General features: G+C 50.7%; 1 protein-coding gene and 1 pseudogene across 1 annotated transcript in view; one reads left to right on the top strand and one right to left on the bottom strand.

Annotated features, from left to right (window-relative positions):
* Positions 1–23,282, bottom strand: part of LOC138583201 (galectin-3-binding protein-like) — a 122,425-nt gene that overhangs the window by 61,346 nt on the left and 37,797 nt on the right. The window contains exon 2 of the mRNA XM_069655229.1: positions 16,633–16,742. Within this exon, the coding sequence (XP_069511330.1) occupies positions 16,633–16,687 (55 nt within the window). The 5' untranslated portion in view covers positions 16,688–16,742. The remainder of the gene's footprint in view (positions 1–16,632; positions 16,743–23,282) is intronic.
* Positions 5,946–6,019, top strand: LOC138448213 (U6 spliceosomal RNA; annotated as a pseudogene).

Raw genomic sequence — 23,282 nt, 5'->3', positions numbered from 1 at the left:
CTGGTGGAGATGCAGAGATTGGTTGGGCATCTGAATTTTGCATGTAAGGTGGTGGCCCCTGGGCGGACGTTTTGCAGGAACATGGCAAGGGCCATGGCGGGAGCGAAGTGCCCACATCACCGGATAAGAGTATCGGGGGCAGTGAGGGAGGATTGCAGGATTTGGCTGCGCTTCTTGGAGAGTTTCAATGGAATATCAATGTGGTTGCAGGGAGACCCGGTGACATGGGAAGTTCAGATACTCTCGGATGCAGCGGGGGCCGGTGGTTTTGGAGTGTTTTGGAGGGGGAAATGGTGTGCGGAAAAGTGGCCAGAGAGATGGTTGAAGGAAGGGAGGAGTATAGCATTTCTTGAATTTTTTCCATTACTAGTAGCATTGGAGTTGTGGGGGAAGGAGTTGCGAAACAAGAAGGTGAATTTCAATGTAGACAACGAATGCGTGGTCCATGTGGTAAACAGGCAGTCAGCGAGGGATCAGAGGGTGGCAAGGCTGATGAGAGAATTTGTCCTGTGTTGCATGGAATGGAATGTGGTGTTTAAGGCAACACATGTGCTAGTGAAGGATAATGGCATCGCTGATGCATTATCTCGTTTTCAATGGCAGAGATTCCGTGGATGGGCTCCAGATGCAGATCAGGAGGGGCAGCAGATTCCGGAGGAGCTGTGGAAGATAGGAAGCTGAGAGCGCTTGCTCTGGGGGAGGGTTCATTGGCCGCGGCATCTAAGAAGTCATACAGGAGGGCCTGGGAGGATTTTATTAGAGGAGGAGCTTGTAGTTGGAAGGGTAGATAGGATGCGGCAGAGCGGAGGAGGGATGATGTCATGAATTTCCTGCTGAGGTGCATGGACAGGGGCTGGTCAAGGGCAACGATAACAGGAAAGCTAGCAGGGATTTCCTTTTACGGAAAATGGTTTTGGGGCTTTCAACCAAGTGGGGGGGAGATGGCGAGTAGGATGTTGGAAGGATGGGCAAGGGAGAGTAAGAGGGACAAGGACAAGAGGAGGCCAATATCGGCTGAATTGCTGCAGAGGTTGATTGAGGTTTTGGGGGGAGTTTGCTGGTCGGTATGGGAAGGGGAACTGTTTGCGGCTTGTTTTACATGGTTATTTTTTGGGGCCTTCAGGGTTTCTGAGTTGGTCGGGGGAAAAGGGGGGGTAGGGGGTCTGCAGTGGGAAGATGTGCAAATTACAGAAGAAGGTTTAGACATCAAGATTAAAAGGTCCAAGACGGATCAGAAGGGAAGGGGCTCTTGGGTCCTGCTGGGTCGAGGGAGCGAGGTTTTATGCCCAGTTCAGGCAGGTAAGGTGTGGAAGGAGCGCTGTGGGGTTAATTCAGGTTTGGTTTTCCAGCATTCGGATGGATCGCCGGTTACAGCAGCACAGGTGCTAGGGGTATTGCGAAAGGCGCTGGACACGGTAGGAGAAAAGGCGGAGGAGTTCGGGACTCATTCTTTTAGGATGGGCGCAGCATCTCAGGGTAGCAGACTGGGTTTTTCGGAGGATAAAGTGAAAAGTTTGGGGCGTTGGAGGTCGGGAAAATACAAGGGTTACGTCAGGGATTTTGGGAAAGGGGAATGTTGAAGAAAGATGGTGGAGGACTTTGTGGGCAAGTTGTTGTGGTTTGTAATAAGTTGACTTGTCAGTAATTTTTGTAATTTCTGTTTCAGATGCTGCGCAAAAGAAGGGGGAGTTGGCGCAAGTTTGGATTGTTGGACATTCAATTGTGAAGTGGGCTGGTAAAGAGGCGGAGAAAAGGGTGTTTGGAAGGCAGTTGGGGTGCAGTTACAAGGAAGTGGTGGTGAGGTGGCACGGTTTGGGGGGCCTGCGGTGGGATAAGCTGCTGCCCATATTGGCAGGAATGAGGGAACGCTATGGAGTTCCACGGGTGGTGATGCTGCATGCTGGGGAGAATGACCTGGTTAGGGATACGGGGGTGGCTCTGCTAAGGAAAATGAAGAGGGACTTAGGGTGGATTAGGGATATGTGGCCTCAAGCGGTGGTGGTGTGGACTAAGTTGTTGCCGAGAAGAGTGTGGAGGGGAGCAAGAAATGAGGGAGCAATAGAGCGGGCCAGGAATGGGATAAACAGGGAAATGGAGAAATTTTGTGCGTCAGTGGCGGTGAGGGTCATGGACCATAAGGAAATAACATATGAGGGTTTTCTTATCTTTAGAGAGGATGGGGTACACTTGTCCGTGTATGGGAATAGTCACTACCTGGCGGACTTGGGTTCTTGGCTGGGAGACTGGGTGAACAGTTTGATGTAGAAAAGTGGGGGTGGGGGGTTGGGGCAGAAAGAACTCCTCGGGGGAGGGTTTTTCTGGTGCCGGGGGCATAGCCCCTTTTGATGTGGGGGGAGGGAAGCACAATGGGGGAATGACACGGGAAAGGTGGCGGTGGCGCTGTTTGCACAAGCAGGTCACCCCGGGGGAACAGGTATTGAGCCTGGAGGGGCATGGCCACTGGGAGAAAGCGGGACGCCTGGAAAAGGGGCAAGGATACGGTAGGATCCAAGGGATCATTAGGGAGGAAATTGGTTATTTAATTATTTAATTGTTGGGGGGAAATGAAAATGTTTAAGTTATTTAATTGATTGTTCAAATATCTATTTAGCTTGTTAGGCCATGGAGCCAGTTAAGCGTTTTGATTGTAAGCTTTGGCCTGTCACATTAAAGCGACCTTTTCCACTTTTAAACGAGTCTGGGTTTTTGGCAGTAAGCCAAAAGGGGGGCCCCGGGGGGAACGCGAAGCGTTTCCCCCCGGGGAGTTTTTTGGCGCTGCACACGGCCAGCGAGTGGCCGTGGGGTGCAGAGCGCCCCTCCAGGGGTACTTAAGGGCTCAGGGAAGGTTCGGGAGGCAGGCGACGGTTAGGACTTGGTGATTGTCCCGCCCTCCCACCCCTTCATTTTGTTTAGGGTGATGTCAGTTATGGAATAGGGGGGGGGCATTTTTCATGGGATTATGCGGGATGCGGGTGGGGGGGGTTTCTGGACGTCAGGGGGGGGGGTTTATAGTTTTGGGGGTCTGTTAGGAGGGTAGGGATGGTAGTTTTGTGTGACAGGTCAGGGCATCATGAAAGGTGTGTGTAATATATGTTGCTGATGTGGCAGGTCAGGCTGGCTGCAGGTCACAGGAAGGGGGAGTTTGGTGTAGAGGGGAGTTTAAAAGGGGTTGAAGTGGGTCGGGGCGCCGGGGGCATGGCCCCTTTTGATGTGGGGGGAGGGAAGCACAATGGGGGAATAAAACGGGAAAGGAGGGGGTGGCGCTGTTTGCACAAGCAGGTCACCCCGGGGGAACAGGTATTGAGCCTGGAGGGGCATGGCCCCTGGGAGAAAGCGGGACGCCTGGAAAAGGGGCAAGGATACGGTAGGATCCAAGGGATCATTAGGGAGGAAATTGGTTATTTAATTATTTAATTGTTGGGGGGAAAATGAAAATGTTTAAGTTATTTAATTGATTGTTCAAATATCTATTTAGCTTGTAAGGCCATGGAGCCAGTTAAGCGTTTTGATTGTAAGCTTTGGCCTGTCACATTAAAGCGACCTTTTCCACTTTTAAACGAGTCTGGGTTTTTGTGCAGTAAGCCAAAAGTAATCAAGTCTGGCGCAGTCCGCTAAAACAAAGAAAGGGACTGCATTATCACTGAGAATTATTCCGGTCTGTTGTATTGTTCGAAATACCACTGCGTGCCACAGTGATTAATGAACAGCAAATATGCCCCAGGCCCCGTGCTGAACGAAGTGCGGCACGATGGAGGGCCTGGGGGGTTAGGCGCAGGGTGGGGGGATCCCAACAGGCGGGAAAGCAAAAGAGAGGGGCAGCCAGAGCGGCGCCCCCACCCGCGGAGTGACCCAAGGGAACACAAGAAGAGAGAAGCAAGGTGTGAAAGTAACAGAGGGGTGGGAGGACAGGAAGGAACACGGGCGGCTCGAAATCACCACAACAAAAGGTGGAAGGGGTACAAATACCCCAGAGAAGAGGGAGCAAGACACAACCAGGTTGGGAGCTCACCTCACTCGGGTAAGCTCCCAGGCCCTGGTTAAAGCGGAAGAAGGATTCGTTTTGAAGAAGGATTCGTTTTGATCTCGTTTTTGCCTCTGCGGGCTTAAGCGGATTGAGTGTTTTTTCCCGGGTCGTTTTCGCCTCTGCGGGCTTAAGCGGCGGGAGGAACGCAAAGAACATTTGCAGTGAAGAAAAAGGAAGACCCCAGGTGGCAACGCGAGGATGCAGCGGCGAAGAACGGGACCCCGGCGGGAGAGAAACGGGGACAGCTGCAGAGGACCCGTGAGCCTGGAGCTGCATGCATAAAAAGGAGGAACCACATCGCGGTGGCAGCGTAGCACAACAGAGAAGAGCGGGACCCCGGCTGGAGAGAAGCGGGGACAGCGGCAGTGGACCCGTGAGCCTGGAGCGGCGGGCAGAAGAAGGAAAAACCACCCCGCGGTGGCAGCATAGCCCAACGGAGAAGAGCGGGACCACGGCTGGCGAAAGGCGGTTCAGCAGCGGCGGTCCCGAAGGCCGGGGCTGGGGGCAGAGGAAAGAAGAACGCCACAACAAACATCGTCGGGAAACAGGCTGCGGAGGCGGTGAATGAAGCGGCAGCATCTACCAAATAGTGCAGTGGATGTGACGCTCGCTTCTCACGGGCAGAGCGTGAGTTCAAATACCGGCAGTGGAGCAGGAAATACAAAAATAAAAATGTTAACCGGCAGTGCCCCTGCTCAACAGAAGTTTTCGAGAAGCAGGCAACCAGGAAGCTACGTGGTTTCGTTGCTGCAGTTCCTGACTGACGAGGATGGTTTTCAGTGGCGGTAATGCTGGGCAGTCCATGACCATGAAGAGGGCTTGTTCCAGTTGGGCTGAGCAGGGAGGACGTGCAGTGTTCCTGACCGAGAGGAAGAAGTTTTCCAGTTGTGGCGCGGGTTCCAGCGAGGGGGAACTTCGCAGCAGCCATGAAAGGGTGTTCGGTAAGGAGCCGGTCCAGCAGTTGGAGCAGGCGCTGGAAAAGCTCTGGGGCTTCGGGGCAGGGAAAACGGGCTGCAGCGAAATACTGGCAGCAGTGATCGGGTGCTTCACAAGTTGTCGCGTCGGCCGAGTGGCCAGAAAAAGAATAGAGTGCTGCGAGCGACGGCCTGGGCCCTCCCGGCCGCAGCACATTGCCCGCCACCGTCAGCAGTGGAATCTCAGGAGGAGAAATACCGCAGGCTCCACAATTTGAATAGCGCGCTTGACGTAGAGGACAAACAGAAGGGACGGTCATCGTCCCAACCCCTCCAGCTTTGCCGCAGTTCGGGACGCTGCAGTAAAGACGGGGTGCAGGAAAAAAGCAGACGGACAACCGCGAGGGTTCACCGGAGGCAAGGACAGGCAAAAGCAGATCCACCAGTCCGTTTTACTCTCAGCTTCGCACGGAGGCAGCAGCTGGCAAGGATCGAAGGTTGCCACGAGAACGTAAAACAGGCCAGTCACTGGAGGGACAGCGCGATGTGCGTTCAGTGCACACATTGGAAGCAGGACGACACGGAGCAGACCAGGCAGCGTCAGGTCAGTTCACAGCTCCGAGAGGGAGCAAACTAACAACGCCCCAGGCCCCGTGCAGTACAAAGTACGGCACGATGGAGGGCCTGGGGGGTAGGGGAGTTTTTAAGAACGGGGTCGCATATGGAGTGACTAGCAATTGTTTAAAACTGTCGTGGGAAAGGGGCCCCTGGAGTGATTAGGAGTGAGGATGGGAGTGGTAGCTCCCTCAGGCCGTAAGTGGGAGTCAAGGGTGTTTGTGGTAGCCATGTGCAGGTAGTAAAATAAGGAAAGTTAACGAAGGGAGGGAAAAAAAATTAGGGACCGAGTTGCTGAGGCTGCCCCTGTTTTCCCCGCATGTGCATGGGGACTTCCCTCCTTCCTGTGCCGACGGTGATATCACAGGCCGCATCAGGCATGGTGGATCCGACAATCACGCCGAGAAGATTAGCATGGCCCCTGCACAAAGATGACACGCAAATTCGTGAAGCGTTCCATATTTTAAGAGCACCCGTGGCACAATCAGTAAATACAGTCAGCAGTAAGCATTAAAGGGGCAGTACGGGCCGAATTAGAACAACGGTCGGAACAGGCAACACGGGAAGCCATACAGGGGCCCGGTGAAACAATACAGGAGGAACAAGGCGAGCGAAGGCAAGTCTACTGGAAAGCCAGAAGAGGCAAAAGTCGGGGATGACGGATGAAAGAACAAGAAGAGCGCAAGAATTCAGCGCATGGGCCAAAAAGGCGGAAAAAGACCAGGGGGCCAAATAGGTACTGGAGGTGATGCAAAAGAAAGAAAGGGCTAGGGCAATATCGCCCCTGCTGCGAGAGGATTCCACGAACAGCAACGAGGAAGCCGCAGTACCCCAAGGACAGAAGAGGGCAAGGGAAGTGGCGGAGGAGTCGCGGGAGACAGAGAAGAACATGCTAGACCAGGAGCAGCCGGAGGCGCCGTCGAGGAGGCAAAGAAAAGGCATTGTTAAAAGGGATAACAGAGTGGGGGAAAAAAATGGTGAAAAGGTTAAAGGCATGCAGCACGGCTCAGGGTAAGTCGCCCAGAACCGGGGAGCATGGAGCACAATGGGTGCTTGATGTAATGAATAAGGAGGAAAAGGCAAGGGCAAGGTCGCCTTTGCTGCTAGAGGAGGCCAGCTGCAGCGAAGAGGAATACCACAAGCCCAAAGGAGGTCGAGAGAAGACCCAAGAGGGGCACAGGAGCAGCCGGAGGCACCATAGAGGAGGAAAAGGAAAGATACGGTGAAAAGGGATAACAGAGTTGGGGAAAAAATGGTGAAAAGGTGAAAGGCATGCAGCACGGCTCAGGGTAAGTCGCCCAGAACCGGGGAGCATGGAGCACAATGCGTGCGTGATGTAAGGAATAAGGATGAAAAGGCAAGGGCAAGGTCGCCTTTGCTGCTAGAGGAAGCCAGCTGCAACAAAGAGGAATACCACAAGGCCAAAGGAGGTCGAGAGAAGACCCAAAAGGGGCACAGGAGCAGCCGGAGGCACCATAAAGGAGGCAAAGGAAAGATACGGTGAAAAGGGATAACAAAGTTGGGGAAAAAAAAAAAATGCTAAAAAGGTGAAAGACATGCAGCACGGCTCAGGGTAAGTCGCCCAGAACCTTGGAGCATGGAGCACAATGGGTGCTGGATGTAAAGAATAAGGATGAAAAGGCAAGGGCAAGGTCGCCTTTGCTGCAAAGGGAGTCCAGCAGCAGCAAGGAGGAATACCACAAGGCCAAAGGAGGCCGAGAGAAGACCCAAGAGGGGCACGGGAGCAGCCGGAGGCACCGCTGAGGAGGAAAAGGAAAGGTACGGTGAAAAGAGATAGCAGAGTTGGGGGGAAAATTGGTAAAAAGGTTAAAAGCATGCAGCACGGCTCAGGGTAAGTCGTCCAGAACCCGGGGAGGGAAGGTTAAGAAGCAAGTGGCAAGGGGTAACACCTTCAGAGACGAAAAGTAGCAAAGGTAAAGAGGGGGGCCATTTGAAGACATGAGTGAATAGGAAGGGAGCAGGGAGCAATAACGGACAGAAAAGGGGGGCCTGGACCAGTGGGCAACGGGGTTCCCATACGACAGAGGGTGGCACAAGGAAGTACGCCAGGGTCGATTCACCAGGGAACGGGTGTTACCTGACCAGGCTACCTGACTGTAAGGTAGAGGACATGTAGGAGGTTGAGAAGGGATCATTAAAAGGGGCACCAGTAGCAAGGAACCCTGGTATAAGGGGAGGGCGGATTTCCAAAGATGGTACATCGTTATATTGCAGTAATACACAGATGACGGGGTGTCACTTGTAACATACCAACAGAAAGTCTTAAAGGCGACAAAGCATTTGGGCATAATGGGAAAATAATGATAGAAGCAAAGACAGGTACAAACATCAGGACATGATAATAACGACAAGGAATCATTTGAGGTCAGGGGAACAGAATCTGTGGGGCAGTCAATAGGGGACACAAAGAGGACGGCAGAGTAGCAAAGTAACGGACCACCAACGGTACAAAAGGGGTGGCAGGGGAGATAGCGTGAAAATCACAAGCGGGGAGCATGGAGCACAAGAGGAAGGGCAGGAAAGGGGAAATGCCAAAGGGTCCATTAAGCCTACACGAATAAAACATCGGGAAAAGGAGAATATGGCAGCGTAGAGGGCAGGAAAATAACACCCACACCGGGAAAAGGCATGGGTTCCACGAATAAAGCTTCGGAAGGAATTAAGAGGTTAGCCAATAAGGCTGACTGGAAAAGGGAAAAGATGGCCACATGTATGGCAGGGAAACAACGCCCATACTGGGAAAGGAATGGGTTCCCCGGAGAAACATCGGAAATAATAAAAAGGTCAGCCACAAGGCCGACTGGAAAAGGAAAATATGGCCACGAGTTGACAGGAAAATAACGCCCATACCAGGAAAGGCATGGGTTCCACGAATGAGCACAGGAAATAAGGGAAGGGTTAGCCATAGGTTTGGCTGGAAAAGTTAAATATGGCCAGGTGCATGGCAAGAAATTAACACCCACACCCGAAAAGGCATGGGTGCCACGGGAGGAGAAGCGGAAATAGCTACAAAGAGGTCCGAGAAATAGGTAAAACCAAAGGAACCAGGGCGAGCCAAAGAGAACCAGGACAGGAACGTACAAAACGGGTAAGCAGTACAAAAAGCAGGTAAAGGGGTGATAGCGGAAACAGGACAAGACGTAGGGAAAATGTCAATGGCCAACAGGGGCTATTGCTGTTAAAAAAGCATTGGCCCAGGGTAAAAGGAAAAGATGGGCAGCAGCACATTTTGTCTGCGGCCGCATATACCACAAAGGTGGCCGGGGTGACGGACCCGACAAATAGCACACGGATAAGGAATACAACGAGGGGCTGGGCATGATCACTGTTTTGGGGGGACCTGAGCGGTTTAGACAAACAACCCCTCAGGTGTGGCGGCACGTGTCCAGGAAAGGATGCCACAGGACATCGAAAGGGAGGCTAAAGGAAGGGGGGCATCCCAACCCCTGGACACGAGGTGCCCAAAAAAGTGTTAATTACTGTACAGCTGTCATAACCAGTGTACAGTGCCATTATTTGTATATAATAAAAGGCCTACGGCCATTTTAATTTTTCCATACAAACAGAGCTGTCGTGTTATCATTCATGGTGCAGGGCACATTACAACAGGGCCAAGAGCAGGGGGGAACCCACACTACTCAGCCTATGCCCCAGGCCCCGTGCTGAACGAAGTGCGGCACGATGGAGGGCCTGGGGGGTTAGGCGCAGGGTGGGGGGATCCCAACAGGCGGGAAAGCAAAAGGGAGGGGCAGCCAGAGCGGCGCCCCCACCCGCGGAGTGACCCAAGGGAACACAAGAAGAGAGAAGCAAGGTGTGAAAGTAACAGAGGGGTGGGAGGACAGGAAGGAACACGGGCGGCTCGAAATCACCACAACAAAAGGTGGAAGGGGTACAAATACCCCAGAGAAGAGGGAGCAAGACACAACCAGGTTGGGAGCTCACCTCACTCGGGTAAGCTCCCAGGCCCTGGTTAAAGCGGAAGAAGGATTCGTTTTCCACCCAACCCACCCTACAAGAAAGGAAAGAGGAAAACCGGAACAGGAACGCCGAGTACTTTTGACGGTACACGGTAGAAAAAAAAAAAAAAAAAAGAAAAAAAAAAAAAAAAAAAAGTCGTAGGCGGCGGCACGTGTCCAGGAAAGGATGCCACAGGACATCGAAAGGGAGGCTAAAGGAAGGGGGGCATCCCAACCCCTGGACACGAGGTGCCCAAAAAAGTGTTAATTACTGTACAGCTGTCATAACCAGTGTACAGTGCCATTATTTGTATATAATAAAAGGCCTACGGCCATTTTAATTTTTCCATACAAACAGAGCTGTCGTGTTATCATTCATGGTGCAGGGCACATTACAACAGGGCCAAGAGCAGCGGGGAACCCACACTACTCAGCCTATAGAGTTTAACTACACGCGCCCACTGTACGATACCCACGGGAGTTGGGTCACGTTTGGGATGTATTCTGAGGCAAGGGCCAGCGCCTCGTGCGTCACATCCTGCACTATGCGCAAGTGCCTTGGGCAGCCCGGGCTCAGTCTGTAATGCACAATCTGGTGGCCGTGGTTCGATAATAGAGTACAAAATCAAAACAGTTTTCCGAATAGAAGATCGTCCAGCGAAGGGGGAAAAGTTTCAGATTGTATATTTACAGTGTGTTGCACATATGAACGCCATTCATTCTCTCGAAATGTAGCAGACGTGCACACACTATAGTGTCTGTGACTTAGCAACTAAAATGTAAATAAATACATTGGTGGCGTGAGTGGAACCTGTTTGTGTGCCTTGTCATTACTCGCATCGTAGTTGTGATCTACAGGTGGTTAAGATGTCTAAAAGCTTCACTCACTCTCGTTTTGATCTTGTTAATAAAGGCTCCAGGCGTCATCCGCCCTCCACTGTGTGCTGCTGCTTTGTCCATAGGGTTAAGCGCACAGTAACCGCAGGGGCTTATCTCACAGCTGTGTCTCGAGCATTCTATGTGTGCCTTTAGTACTTGCGTACAAGGCGTATCCTCCCCCAAAACTAACAGGACCTCCAACCTCTCGTGCCCCATAACGAGTGGCGATTCTGGGGTGTAACCGAATCACTCTGCAGAGGTTTAACAGGTGTCCGGAGTTGAGGGCTCACTCGGAAGGGGTGTGTACAATGCTCCGCCGCACCAACACAGATTATGATAAATATGGCATTAATTATTACATCGGTTAGGAGTATGGCCAACCCAGTGTGATCTCGTGGTTTATAGCACAACCTGCTTCCAGAACGCAGCATTTCTCGTCAGTAAATGCAGTCTGAATAAGACGTTAAGGACACCAAACAGTCAACGTTTTCGTCCCTAAAATGTACTAGCAACACGTTAGTCTCGTTTGCCGGCTTGGCACTGTTCGCTCGTGGATACTGCAAGCGCAGCGGGCAGTGAAGTCCTATTTTTTTTCTATTTACCGGCGCGCTTCTGCCCAGCCCTAGGTTATGTGTGAATGCCCCGCCGTCCCCAGCATTGTCGCGCACTAACACTAGATCACTGCACAAAACACGTTTCAGGAGAGGCCTGCTGGTGTCACGCGCAGCCTGGGTGAGCACTAGCCTTCAGCGAGCGAGATGCCTCCCCTTTTAAATCAGAGAAGGGGTGCCCAGTATGGAAACGTGTTCTGCTTCTGAAGGGAATGCAGATTGCCACGGACGGCAATAGGGTGGGGGAAATTGGCGATCCACACAGAGGCCCCCACGCGCCCAATTGTTACTAGTCTGCTCTGTTTCCAAAGTGGCTGCCACGTGTCTTGTCAGCGATCTGCACTTTGTAAATGCACAATTAATCCAGAATAACGCATGGCATGTCTGTGTCATTTTCTATAAGTATATACGGGGCTGCGCCGCAGCAGGTCTGGCTTTGTATTGCCTTGTCCATGCACTCGGAAGGGTTTGGGACGCTAAGTTAACAGGAACCGTTTTAACGGATTGGTGCACTGCATGTCTGATTGACACAATTACAACTGTTTTCAATAAGATTGCAATCTGATTTTATTTTCAAACTGATTATTATTATGGCGAAATAGGAAGCATATGTGAGTTGCAGGGAGGTCTGTGAAGACTTGAAGCTGTGCCAGCAGCTGGAAGTTAACGTACAGGAAGGGATATTCTGAAACGTCAGACTGATAGCACAATCAGAAAGCATACTACAATATGTACACAACACACACAAACTGTATTTCTGAGAGTTTTAATCATTTTGCAAGACTGTAAATGAATCAGTGCAGAATAATATTTTGGTGGGTCTACTGCAAATTTTTGTTGAGCGTCTTCCCAGATTTTTTATTTATTTATTTATTTTCTCTCTCTCTCTCTCTCTCTCTCTCTCTCTCTCTCTCTCTCTCTCTTTTACTCTTTCTCTCTTACTCTTTCTCTCTCTCTCTCGAATTTTAATACATCAGTTTGCTGAGATCATATTAAAGGCACCTTCCTTACAGCAGCACAGCTCAATTTGCCAATGCTTGTTTTTTCTCAGTTGACAACATACTTGGGTTAACAATGTCTTCAGCGGTGGTGGCCTTCTGGTAGGTCACAATGGGGAGCCTGGAGCGAGACTGAAGGACAGAGGAACGACGAGGAACAGCAAGAACACAGGAGAACAAAGCGCCTACTCTGTCCGGAAGGGTTATCGGAATTTGAACCGAAAGTATCAAAATCAGGAATCGCCAGAGGTCAGCATGACAATCGGCGCTTGCGCCGTAGTGAGGAAAGATGAGCCCATGTCCTGTCGCAACTTCTCAGAGAAACACTGACAGAGCTACGCAAGCCCCTACACCTCCAGCACCACGGGCCGGTGGCAGGGACCAGGAACTAGGATGGGCAGGAGTTGTGACAGGCATTTCACAAGAGGGTATACTGTGATTGGTGATCACGATCAGAAGAAACAATATGCAAATTGTTTGAAGAATTGGCCAACTTGCGGAGTTGAAACCAGTGTATTGAAACCCATGCATTGGCACCAGTAAAGAAAGCTATTTTCTCTTGCTTGTTTTACATTGAGTGGGGTGATTTTTCCTTAGCCTGTCACAAAGCTAACGCATGGTCCTTGTAGATACGTTCACTGAATCATACAAATTCTGTTTTTGAAAATCCTTCAATTTGCTTCAGTCTCCTTTATATTACAACAGTTAAACAAATCATGCATTCTTTCTTTTGTGTTTTTGTTTTAGACTAACCCTAAAGTAATTCTCCTGCCCAAATAAATGTCCTTTCAACTGGCTCTGGCTCCTCCCTCTTGCGCAGGTCATAAGGGCATTGTTACCCCTATAACCGTTTGTTTTTCCTGCCTCACAGGATGCACATACTGCTGGATTTATTTCCGGGTAAGTATTGTAGACATTTGATATCGCCCTTCCTGGTTATGGACTATAAAAGGAGGACTTTGAGAACGTGGTTGTTGTGCTGTAGGTTGGCCTTGAGGCAATAAACGACACGGAGCCCAGGGTATCCGTTACTTTACTTTATTGACTCTCTACATGAACTGACCTTCCTTTCCCTTTGCCTCTCCCTTTCCAACCTCCTCCCGCCCCCTCCAAACTTCACATGGTTAGTCCACAGCATGACTTAACCCTTTTATGTCTCATAACACCTCCCCTGCACTTATCATGAAAGTTCTCGGCCTCACATCTGCTCAATCAGCCGTGGTGGCCTCCTCACCCTTCGATGTAGTCATCCTGGTGACTCACGGGTCTTCCCTGGTCTTTCCTCTATGTCCTATCGATCTCTGTCTCGTTGGTCCTCTTTGTCTTTCTGTCTTCCTCTGCTTTAGTCCGCTCAAAGGTTTCTGGTTCAGAGGTGTGGAGCCATCAGAAGAATGGGGTGTTTCGGGTTATCTCACGTCTATCTCCTGTTGCAGTAATCATTGACCCTTTGAGTTCAGTCACAAGGAATGGTTCTGGGTCATATTGTGAGTCTATCTTCTTTTGTTGCCTTTGCCGCACCAGGACGGGCTCCCCAATTGGTAGTTGCTGTTCCTTTGTTCCTCTTTGCTGGTCTGCCCATTCCTTTTCTTCTTGGCATCTCTCTTTCTCTCATGTCTGCATCTTGCTCTGCAATATAGTTCTCCAGTTGTATTAGGCGCGCTGGAGGTTTGTATTTTATCATGATCTCTATTGGTGTCTTCCCTGTGACTTCATTCAGTGTGTTCAGGTAGCTCCTTAGCATTTGGCACACCGTTTGGGGAAAGGGCGTTTGGTCTAGAATAGCTTTCTGTCTGGTCCTCTTGATGGTGGACATGAAGCGCTCCACCATCCCATTGGCCTGTGTCCACAGGGATGTAATTCTTTGATGCTGAAACACTAAGGTCACTGCAAACTTCCTGAATTCTTGTCCTTGGAATGGGAGCCCATTGTCTGTCTTCATAACGTTTGGCATCCCCATTCACTGAATAGTTTGTCTATCACTCCTTCTATGTGGTGGAAGGCTGTGGACTGAACGTGTTTGACTATTGGGAATCTCGAGTATTCGTCCCTTGTTACTAGTGGGTGGCCTCTTTCTTCTCAGGGACCGTAAAAGTCCATCGTTCGTCGGTGCCAGGGTCCTTATGGTAGCAGCACTATTTGCAGGGGACATGGGGGTGCATTTGTTGCATTTTTTTGGCAGGCTTGGCAGTGTGTTAAAATGTCCTCAACTATCACATCCATATTTGGGAACCATATTTGGTTGCGTAGACTGAGAATAATAGAAGGGTGCACATCCTCAATCTTCAGGAAACATCTTCTAAAAAAGCCCTTCTTGTTACCAGAGATCATAGCCCTAGCCAGAGATTATGAGAGAGTAGACGTACATGCGGTAGCCATTGAAAACGCTCGGAAAAGTAACAGTGATGCAGAATATATCTGCCACAGGTATCAGAACCAAAGGACCACCATTCAGACCTGGGCCAAGAAGTTCACAGCAAAAGCCCCAAGGAGAAAGACAGTTCTACCGATGTAGGTATGGGTACGCTCACAAGGGGCAATGCACAGCCATAGGACAAATGTGCATGCAATGTGGCCAGGAAAATCGTTTCCAAGCAATGTGCCAAGAGAATAACCCTGCACTCCCAAACCACAGGCCACCCACGTACTCTGGCGCAATGAGACGACAAGAGCAAACCCAGGGGCCCAGCTAAAGGACATACCCAGATCAGTACCCTCATCGATACAACCTAGGAAGGAACACAACCACGTTCCAACCCCAGACCAGGTGAACACACTGTCACACTAAAGGATGTCTCTGGACACAATCAAATCCCTGTTTCCGGCACTATTTGAAGGGATGGGCATGCTCAAAGATTCTGTGATCGCCCTCAACATTGGCCCGAGGGTAGCTCCAGTCCCTCATCACCCACGCCTGGCGGGGTTCTACCTCCAGGCACAAGTAGCACAAGAGTTACGAATCTTACTAGACAACGACATTATTGAAAGGGTAAGCGGCCCACATCACATCATGATGGCATGGGTTTCACCCCTGCTCATCGTCCCCAAAGGAAAATGGCCGATTGCACCTCTTTGTTGACTTGCGCATTCCAAATGCAGCAATCCAAAGAGAAAGGCATCCAGGCCCAAATATAGAGGACATGATGGTCAGACTCAATCAAGCAAACCGGTTCTCCAAACTAGACCGCAACCAGGGGTACCACAGCTGGTCATTCACCCTGATTCAAGACCCATCACCACGTTTGCAACACACAGAGCCCAGGGTGTCTGTTACCTTACTTTATCAACTCCCTACAGAAACTAAACTTTCTTTTTCCCTTGGCCCTTCCTTTCCGCCCTCCTCCAGTGCCCTCCCAAAGTCATGGGGTTAGTCCGCAGCATGACTTAACTCGTTCATGTCCCGTAACAGTGGTGTTTTCATTAAAAGGTGAAAACACATTGGGCTGTGTCCTTACAAGTTGCTACTTTACCAGCAATATATCTACTGCATCTAGCAGTGCAGGAATTGGCTGCAGGAAACGCTCATGGACTGTAAAGGTACTTCATCTAGGGCCATTCAGGAGCTTTTGGTGACTCGGTTGCTAGCCAGTAGCCTTGCATCTTGTGGAATGGGTTCAAGGAGCTGACTGTAAGTATCAGAAGTCAATTTTCGCATGCAACTACAGAGTGTGCATTGATTAAGTTATTGTGATATCTCGAACAAGGAGTACCTGGTAATTACCCTGATATCCCAGGTTCCTATACACATGCAAACTACCAAAATGATCATGGTCAATTGTCAGATAGACTTTTAAAACAAGCTCTACTTCAATGACAATAGCTTTACCATTTTTGTCTAACCAATGTATTAGTTCATCATATTCTTAAAATAATACTACAAAGTCAAAACACCAATAAGAACCAAATAGACACATGTAAAGCAGCACATATTCATTATACATTGATTAAATGGACAATTTAACAATGTTTTTGGAAATCACAAAAAGGAAAATAATGACAAACAAATCATCACAGAAATTGATCAGTTTACAGCGGAACTAGTAGGAACTTACACAAAAGAAAAATTGTACATTCCATTGTCCCGATGAAGGCCAAAACACTAGGAGAAGGAGTACATGACTGGTAGCTCCCAAGGCCGAAACGCTCTGTGTCGACATTATCTTACAATTATTTATTAATTATGAAAAACATTGTTAAATAGATTATTGACCTGTGAGTAAGATTATATCCAACAGTGTGAAGAGTACAAGGGAGAGAATAGAAACAGGATTACTCTCAAGTTTTTCGATTCAGTAGATATAAGAAAGAGATGTTACTTTTTCTTTTGTGTTTATTAGTTCCATTGTCAATTGGTCAATTGTTTTGATTATTTTTTCTGTGATTTTTTTCTGTGGTGATTTCCAAAAACATTGTTAAACTGGGGAATTTCCATGGGCTGTTTAGTGTCTCTGAAATATGTCTGGGTCAGAGTGCTTCACATATCTGGAAGCAACACACATGAGGCTGACTGTGAGCCCTGGGAACCTTTTGAAAAGCACAAACATTATAGGTCAAATGCTCCTATCTATTGGTTAAATTGCTCAATATTTAATGATAAAATGAACACTTGGCTCTTACCAGCTGCCAGTCCTGAAGCAAGGAACAGTAAAACGAGCGCCACACCGCCCTCCATGGCACTACCGTCGTTGACAGTCTGCTGCGGAACAGCTTTGGAAAGCCAACACCACCTGTAGCATGAAGAAGGCATTGATACATGATCAGTCGCTTGGTAGTTATATATGTAATCCAAAGGAAGACACCCATACTAGTTTTGCAGTCCATCACTTCAGTAAGCGGTGCACTTTGTAACAACTTATCTTTGAACATGAAGTCTGAAGAAACAAAACTTAATTTCAGAAAAATGGTTTTAAAAAGTCACATTTTCGAACAGGTTTATCCAGCAGATTTAGGGGTATTGATATTGAACTCAGGCCGTGGATTTGTGAATTATAAGATCTCCTGAGGCCCCCCTTCACTTCTTCTCAGACATCTCAAGCTTGCACGAGCCAATGCTCTTACTCCTGACTACATGGTCTCTCGCTTCTATTCTGTGCAGTTCACGGTTCTTGTAGCATTCATGCCATATAAGCGCTGGGGCAAAGGTAGGGTTTGAGCAATCAATGAAATCAATGGAATGTTCATTCCATCGCTCACACACAGCTCAGTGGGCATCTGAGAAAGCATCTTTGAGGCAGAGGTCGGTTTGATATGCTCCTAAGCTGCCAGGCTGCTGACGGGGTGGACCTAATTCACTTCACCTTCCAACTGCAGGCCTCTGACCTGGAAGACCTCCTGGATGAATGCAAGTAACTATTCCTAGGCACAGGCTGCCTAAAATATAAACCTGTCAAACTACTCAAACAGTTTCTTGGCCATAGCACATCACCTTTCAAATGTGCTCAAAAGTTGAATACGAGCTTGACAAACTCGAGGCAGCTGTCAGCACCGAGAAAGTCTCTGACACCCCACCCTATGGGTTTCCCCCTTCATTATCGCACGCAAGGCCAAGCAATCATGACAGGTGTGTATCTGCACTTACGTGCGCCTTTTCAATTAAGTTCATCGAGCAAGAACCCCAAATCACACCTATCGTTGACTACATAGAAGCTAATATTACTTGGGCCACATTATTTAGAAACGGGAAGCTCAATTCTATCTACCACCAACTGAAACTTGAAAAGAACTCTAGAGCCATAACCAAGTTCTCTTCCGACGTCAGGCTCAGGTGCTACAAGACACAACACTTTGCTGTCTAGTCCACTGCTTGGGTCTTCCAATACGTTATCTGGTGCCCACTTTGGCGTGGTGGATGTTTTCAGTGTCAGCACCTACCCTAATACCGAAAATGAACATCTCCAGATGCTTGAAATCTATTCTGAAGCATTAAAGACTGTGATCTCATGCTCCACTGTGAAAAACGGTGAGTACTTCAAGGCAACATTGGAGTTTTTTAGATAGGTTTATTGACCATGGTGTCCAACCTGATCCAAAGAAAATGAATGATGTTAAATCTGCCCCTCGCCTACAAACAGTATCTGAGCTTCTGTTTTCTCGGCATGCCAATTACTGCAGGCAAATCATGCTGCAGATTGCCACCATGACGGAACCACTCGGGGAACTCAACAAGACAAGTATAAAGTGGGAATGCATGTTGCGCCACAAACGCGCCTTGCAATAGCCCAAAGGTGCCTTAATGTGTGACATGACATAAGAAGACACAGTGATCTACTAGGTGACACCAGCCCCTGTGGCCTAGGAGCACTACTTACTGAAATTGATAAAAACCACAACACCGTCCTCATTCCAACTGAACAAAGTTACTAAGCCATTGTGGAGTTATGGGCATCAACCATTTCAACCTGTACAGGTATTGACACCCATCTAAAGTTATTGCAAACCTCAGGTCCTCATCCTTCAAGGATCATCCCCAAAATCCCGGCCTTCGATGGAGAAATGGATACCTTAACTGCAAGGATGCAACTGCTCCCTAGAATCCTGTCCCAGTGTGGACAATCCAGTGGCTTTCCCGTCCCGACACCTGAAAGACACCACTGCCTGAAAAACACGCGAGGCACTGCATGCATGCAGGCTCGTTGAACAGGCCCCCACGATGCCATGTGTTACAATCGTTCGTCCTGCTCTCCCCGATACTAGTGCAAATCCAGCTCCCTCGCACCCACTCTCCAGGCATTCCACGCACTTGGCACTCGGACACAAATAACCCACAAAGCCAGAAGTGGGGTTGTAAAAGTGCTGTAATGTTAACACACACACCAGGCTCTGGAGGGCTGCATCGACTCTGCCCCCTCCCAGGCCTCGCTCATACTTATGTACAATGCAAAGCTACATATTAATCTCCTCCCATTAGCCGTACGTATTCATAACAATAGTTCATTTCGCCGAAGAAGAGGCAATCAAGTACATTTCGTAACTTCAGATTGTCTTTGCAAGTCAGGCTCTTATCAACCTTGGGACTTGAGCCAGCAGCATCCGAACTGTGTACATTCTCGAAGGGAGGGCTGTTCATGCCCGTCTCTGCGAGGCCTGCGGCATTCCACAGCTAGCTGGGCTGGTTGTGCTCTGGTGGTTCTCTGCGACATCTGCTTTCATGGCTGTTAGATGTTTAGGCCAGTCCTTATGTCAAATCATTAGGCCAGTGTTCCTGCTTCAGATGTGATGTATCTCGAACCAAAAGAAAGTGCAGAATCAGAAATGTACCACGTAACACCATGCAATGAACCCAAGTCGTCCGTGAGCTGGAGAAAGACAAATGGCCGTCAGGTGCACTGCGAGCCAGTGAGCCGAGGGGAGGAAGGACATGTGCAAAGAGTACACACCTAGGATGACTGCTTCTCGAGCAGTCTCATCAGCATTCAGGACAGCCCAGGGGGAACTTCCCAAATCTGCAGGGGGATTCTTCCTGCGAGGCACACATACATATCAAGATCCCAGAGACCCTGACGGGCCAAGCCATCCTAATCTCCCATGAAGGTCACGAAGGCCAGGTAAAGAGTAAAAAGTGTGGTCCCATGACATTCACAGCAAAGTCAACACAGTAGTGGCCACAACCAGCATGTGCCAGGCGCCAGGAAACAGCAATCCACCCCCACCATCCTGCTCGCAAGACCATCGAATGAAACCATGGCATGAAGTAAGTGCTGGCAACTTCGCCCTACCCAATGGCCATTGCCTAATTGTCCTCATTGGTGACTTTGGGGTAAGCTAAGGTGGAGATAGCACGTTCCATCGATGCACAAGCCATCATTCCCAAACTGGAGAAAATAGAAGCAACCAACAGAACACCACACAAAGTGAAGACTGACCAGGAGCTTCTGTTACATGGTTGAGAATTCCACGACTACAGCAGATGCCTGGAATCCATCAGGTGAACATACTGCATTCTGGCTACAATCCAACAGTGACGTGGAGTGATATATGAGGAAACTAAGTAAAGTAGCTGGCATCGCCACCGAGAGGCCTGCAGACTGAGGGCACGGCACCTCATGATTCCCATGCTACTGCCGCACCCTGGCACACTCCTCTACAGGGTGTTCACCTGCAATACTGCCCACTGCATCAGCACCACTACCATCACCCCAACTCATTCATTGTGGGGACACACTCAGCAGTCCACAATAAACAAGGCAAGGCAATGCGCCGCCAACAGATGAGTGCAGAAAGATGTGGAGATAGGTGACATGAGCCTTGGCAAGAAGAGGCGCGCGCGCGCGCGCGCACACACACACGCACATACGCGCACGCACACACACACACACCCTCTCCCTCCAGCACTACATCCCAGAAAGTATCCCGAATGCCGAAGAGACGCAACCAATAATTACTTCTGGCACCATGGCTGATCAACCCAAGTACAGCCTGAGCCCTGAATCTTCTCCCCTTCCACCACCCGAAGCAAGAGACTATGGTCTCAGCAGATGAAAAGATCTAGAAAGTGCGGTGCCTCCCCACTTCACATGCGTGTTGGAACATTCGGAGGGATGTTATGCACAACGCGCAACTGTTGCCCCTGTACACTCCCATAGGAGCAGCCAGGGTGCACACCAGCAGGAGACATGTTGGAAACATAATCGCTCGTACTAATTAAGAGCCCGCTACTCACTTGAGCTGGAGGATCGCAAACGGGCAGCATCCCCACCACTGGCCTTTCTTAAGGGGCCTCAGTGGTACCATTTCTCTCAACAATCATAGTATAAAGGGTACAGGCGCAGGAATACACTGTATAACCCACAGAGAATCGTTACCTCTTTACGCAACTGCTTTTTCATCCTAATGCACCTGGTCACCTCCATCCCAAGCCCTGCAGTGTGCTTTACTGGGTCACCTCCATCCCGGACCCTGCAGTGTGCTTTACCGGGTCCTTTACCGGGTCACCTCCATCCCAGGCCCTGCAGTGCGCTTTACCGGGTCACCTCCATCCCAGGCCCTGCTGTGTGCTTTACTGGGTCACCTCCATCCCGGACCCTGCAGTGTGCGTTACCGGGTCACCTCCATCCCAGGCCCTGCAGTGCGCTTTACCGGGTCCCCTCCATCCATGGGCCCTGCTGTGTGCTTTACCGGGTCACCTCCATCCCAGGCCCTGCAGTGCGCTTTACCGGGTCATCTCCATCCCAGGCCCTGCAGTGCGCTTTACTGGGTCACCTCCATCCCGGACCCTGCAGTGTGCTTTACCGGGTCACCTCCATCCCAGGCCCTGCAGTGCGCTTTACCGGGTCACCTCCATCCCAAGCCCTGCAGTGCGCTTTACCGGGTCACCTCCATCCCGGACCCTGCAGTGCGCTTTACCGGGTCACCTCCATCCCAGGCCCTGCAGTGCTCTTTACCGGGTCACCTCCATCCCAGGCCCTGCAGTGCGCTTTACCGGGTCACCTCCATCCCAAGCCCTGCAGTGTGCTTTACCGGGTCACCTCCATCCCGGACCCTGCAGTGCGCTTTACCGGGTCACCTCCATCCCAGGCCCTGCAGTGGGCTTTACCGGGTCACCTCCATCCCAGGACCTGCAGTGTGCTTTACCGGGTCACCGCCATCCCAGGCCCTGCAGTGCGTTTTACCGGGTCACCTCCATCCCAGGCCCTGCAGTGCGCTTTACCGGGTCACCTCCATCCCAAGCCCTGCAGTGTGCTTTACCGGGTCACCTCCATCCCGGACCCTGCAGTGCGCTTTACCGGGTCACCTCCATCCCAGGCCTTGCAGTGTGCTTTACCAGGTCACCTCCATCCCAGGCCCTGCAGTGCGCTTTACCGGGTCACCTCCATCCATGGGCCCTGGTGTGTGCTTTGCCGGGTCACCTCAATCCCAGGCCCTGCAGTGCGCTTTACCGGGTCACCTCCATCCCAGGCCCTGCAGTGTGCTTTACCGGGTCACCTCCATCCCAGGCCCTGCAGTGTGCTTTTCCGGGACACCTCCATCCCAGGCCCTGCAGTGCGCTTTACCGGGTCACCTCAATCCCAGGCCCTGCAGTGTGCTTTACCGGGTCACCTCAATCCCAGGCCCTGCAGTGCGCTTTACCGGGTAACCTCCATCCCAGGCCCTGTTGTGTGCTTTACTGCCTCCTCAAGACCCATCCCAGGCCCTGCAGTGTGCTTTACCGGGTCACCTCCATCCCAGGCCCTGCAGTGCGCTTTACCGGGTCACCTCCATCCCAGGCCCTGCTGTGTGCTTTACCGGGTCACCTCCATCCCGGGCCCTGCTGTGTGCTTTACCGGGTCACCTCAATCCCAGGTCCTGCAGTGCGTTTTACCGGGTCACCTCCATCCCAGGCCCTGCAGTGCGCTTTACCGGGTCACCTCAATCCCAGGCCCTGCAGTGTGCTTTACCGAGTCACCTACATCCCAGGCCCTGCAGTGCGCTTTACCGGGTCACCTCAATCCCAGGCACTGCAGTGTGCTTTACCGGGTCACCTCAATCCCAGGCACTGCAGTGTGCTTTACCGGGTCACCTCAATCCCAGGCCCTGCAGTGCGCTTTACCGGGTAACCTCCATCCCAGGCCCTGCTGTGTGCTTTACTGCCTCCTCAAGACCCATCCCAGGCCCTGCAGTGCGCTTTACCGGGTTACCTCCATCCCAGGCCCTGCAGTGTGCTTTACCAGGTCACCTCCATCCCAGGCCCTTTCAGTGTGCTTTACTGCCCCCTCCAGCCCCATCCCAGACCATGCAGTGTGCTTTAGTGGGTTACCTCCATCCCAGGCCCTGCCGTGTGCTTTACCAGGTCACCTCCATGCCAGGACCTGCTATGTGCTTTACCGGGTCACCTCCATCCCAGGCCCTGTGTGTGCTTTACCGGGTCACCTCCATCCCAGGCTTTGCAGTGTGCTTTATTGGGTCACCTTCATCCCAGGCCTTGCAGTTTGCTTTACCGGGTCACCTCCAGCCCTGGATTGTGCTTTACCCCTCACCCCACAGCCCCCCATCCCAGACCATGCAGTGTGCTTTACTGGGTCACCTCCATCCCAGGCCCTGCAGTGTGCTTTACTGGGTCACCCCACATCCCAGGCCCTTCTGTGTGCTTTACCGGCTCACCCCACATCCCAGGCCCTACAGTGTGCTTTACAGGGTCACCTCCATCCCAGGCCCTGCAGTGTGCTTTCTTACATATTTTCTGTCTGTAAAGTGTGAGGCCGGGTGCGGGCAGTGAAAACAACCTGCGCATGCAAATGAAGACGGACCAGTAAATGATACAAATAAAAAGTGTTAGGGAGAATTTTCAAAAA

Source organism: Ambystoma mexicanum, chromosome 3q (assembly GCF_040938575.1).
Source record: "Ambystoma mexicanum isolate Mex_15411 chromosome 3q, UKY_AmexF1_1, whole genome shotgun sequence".
Lineage (NCBI taxonomy): Eukaryota > Metazoa > Chordata > Amphibia > Caudata > Ambystomatidae > Ambystoma > Ambystoma mexicanum.
The sequence above is the reverse complement of the archived record's forward strand: the minus strand, read 5'-3'. Positions and strand labels throughout refer to the sequence as shown.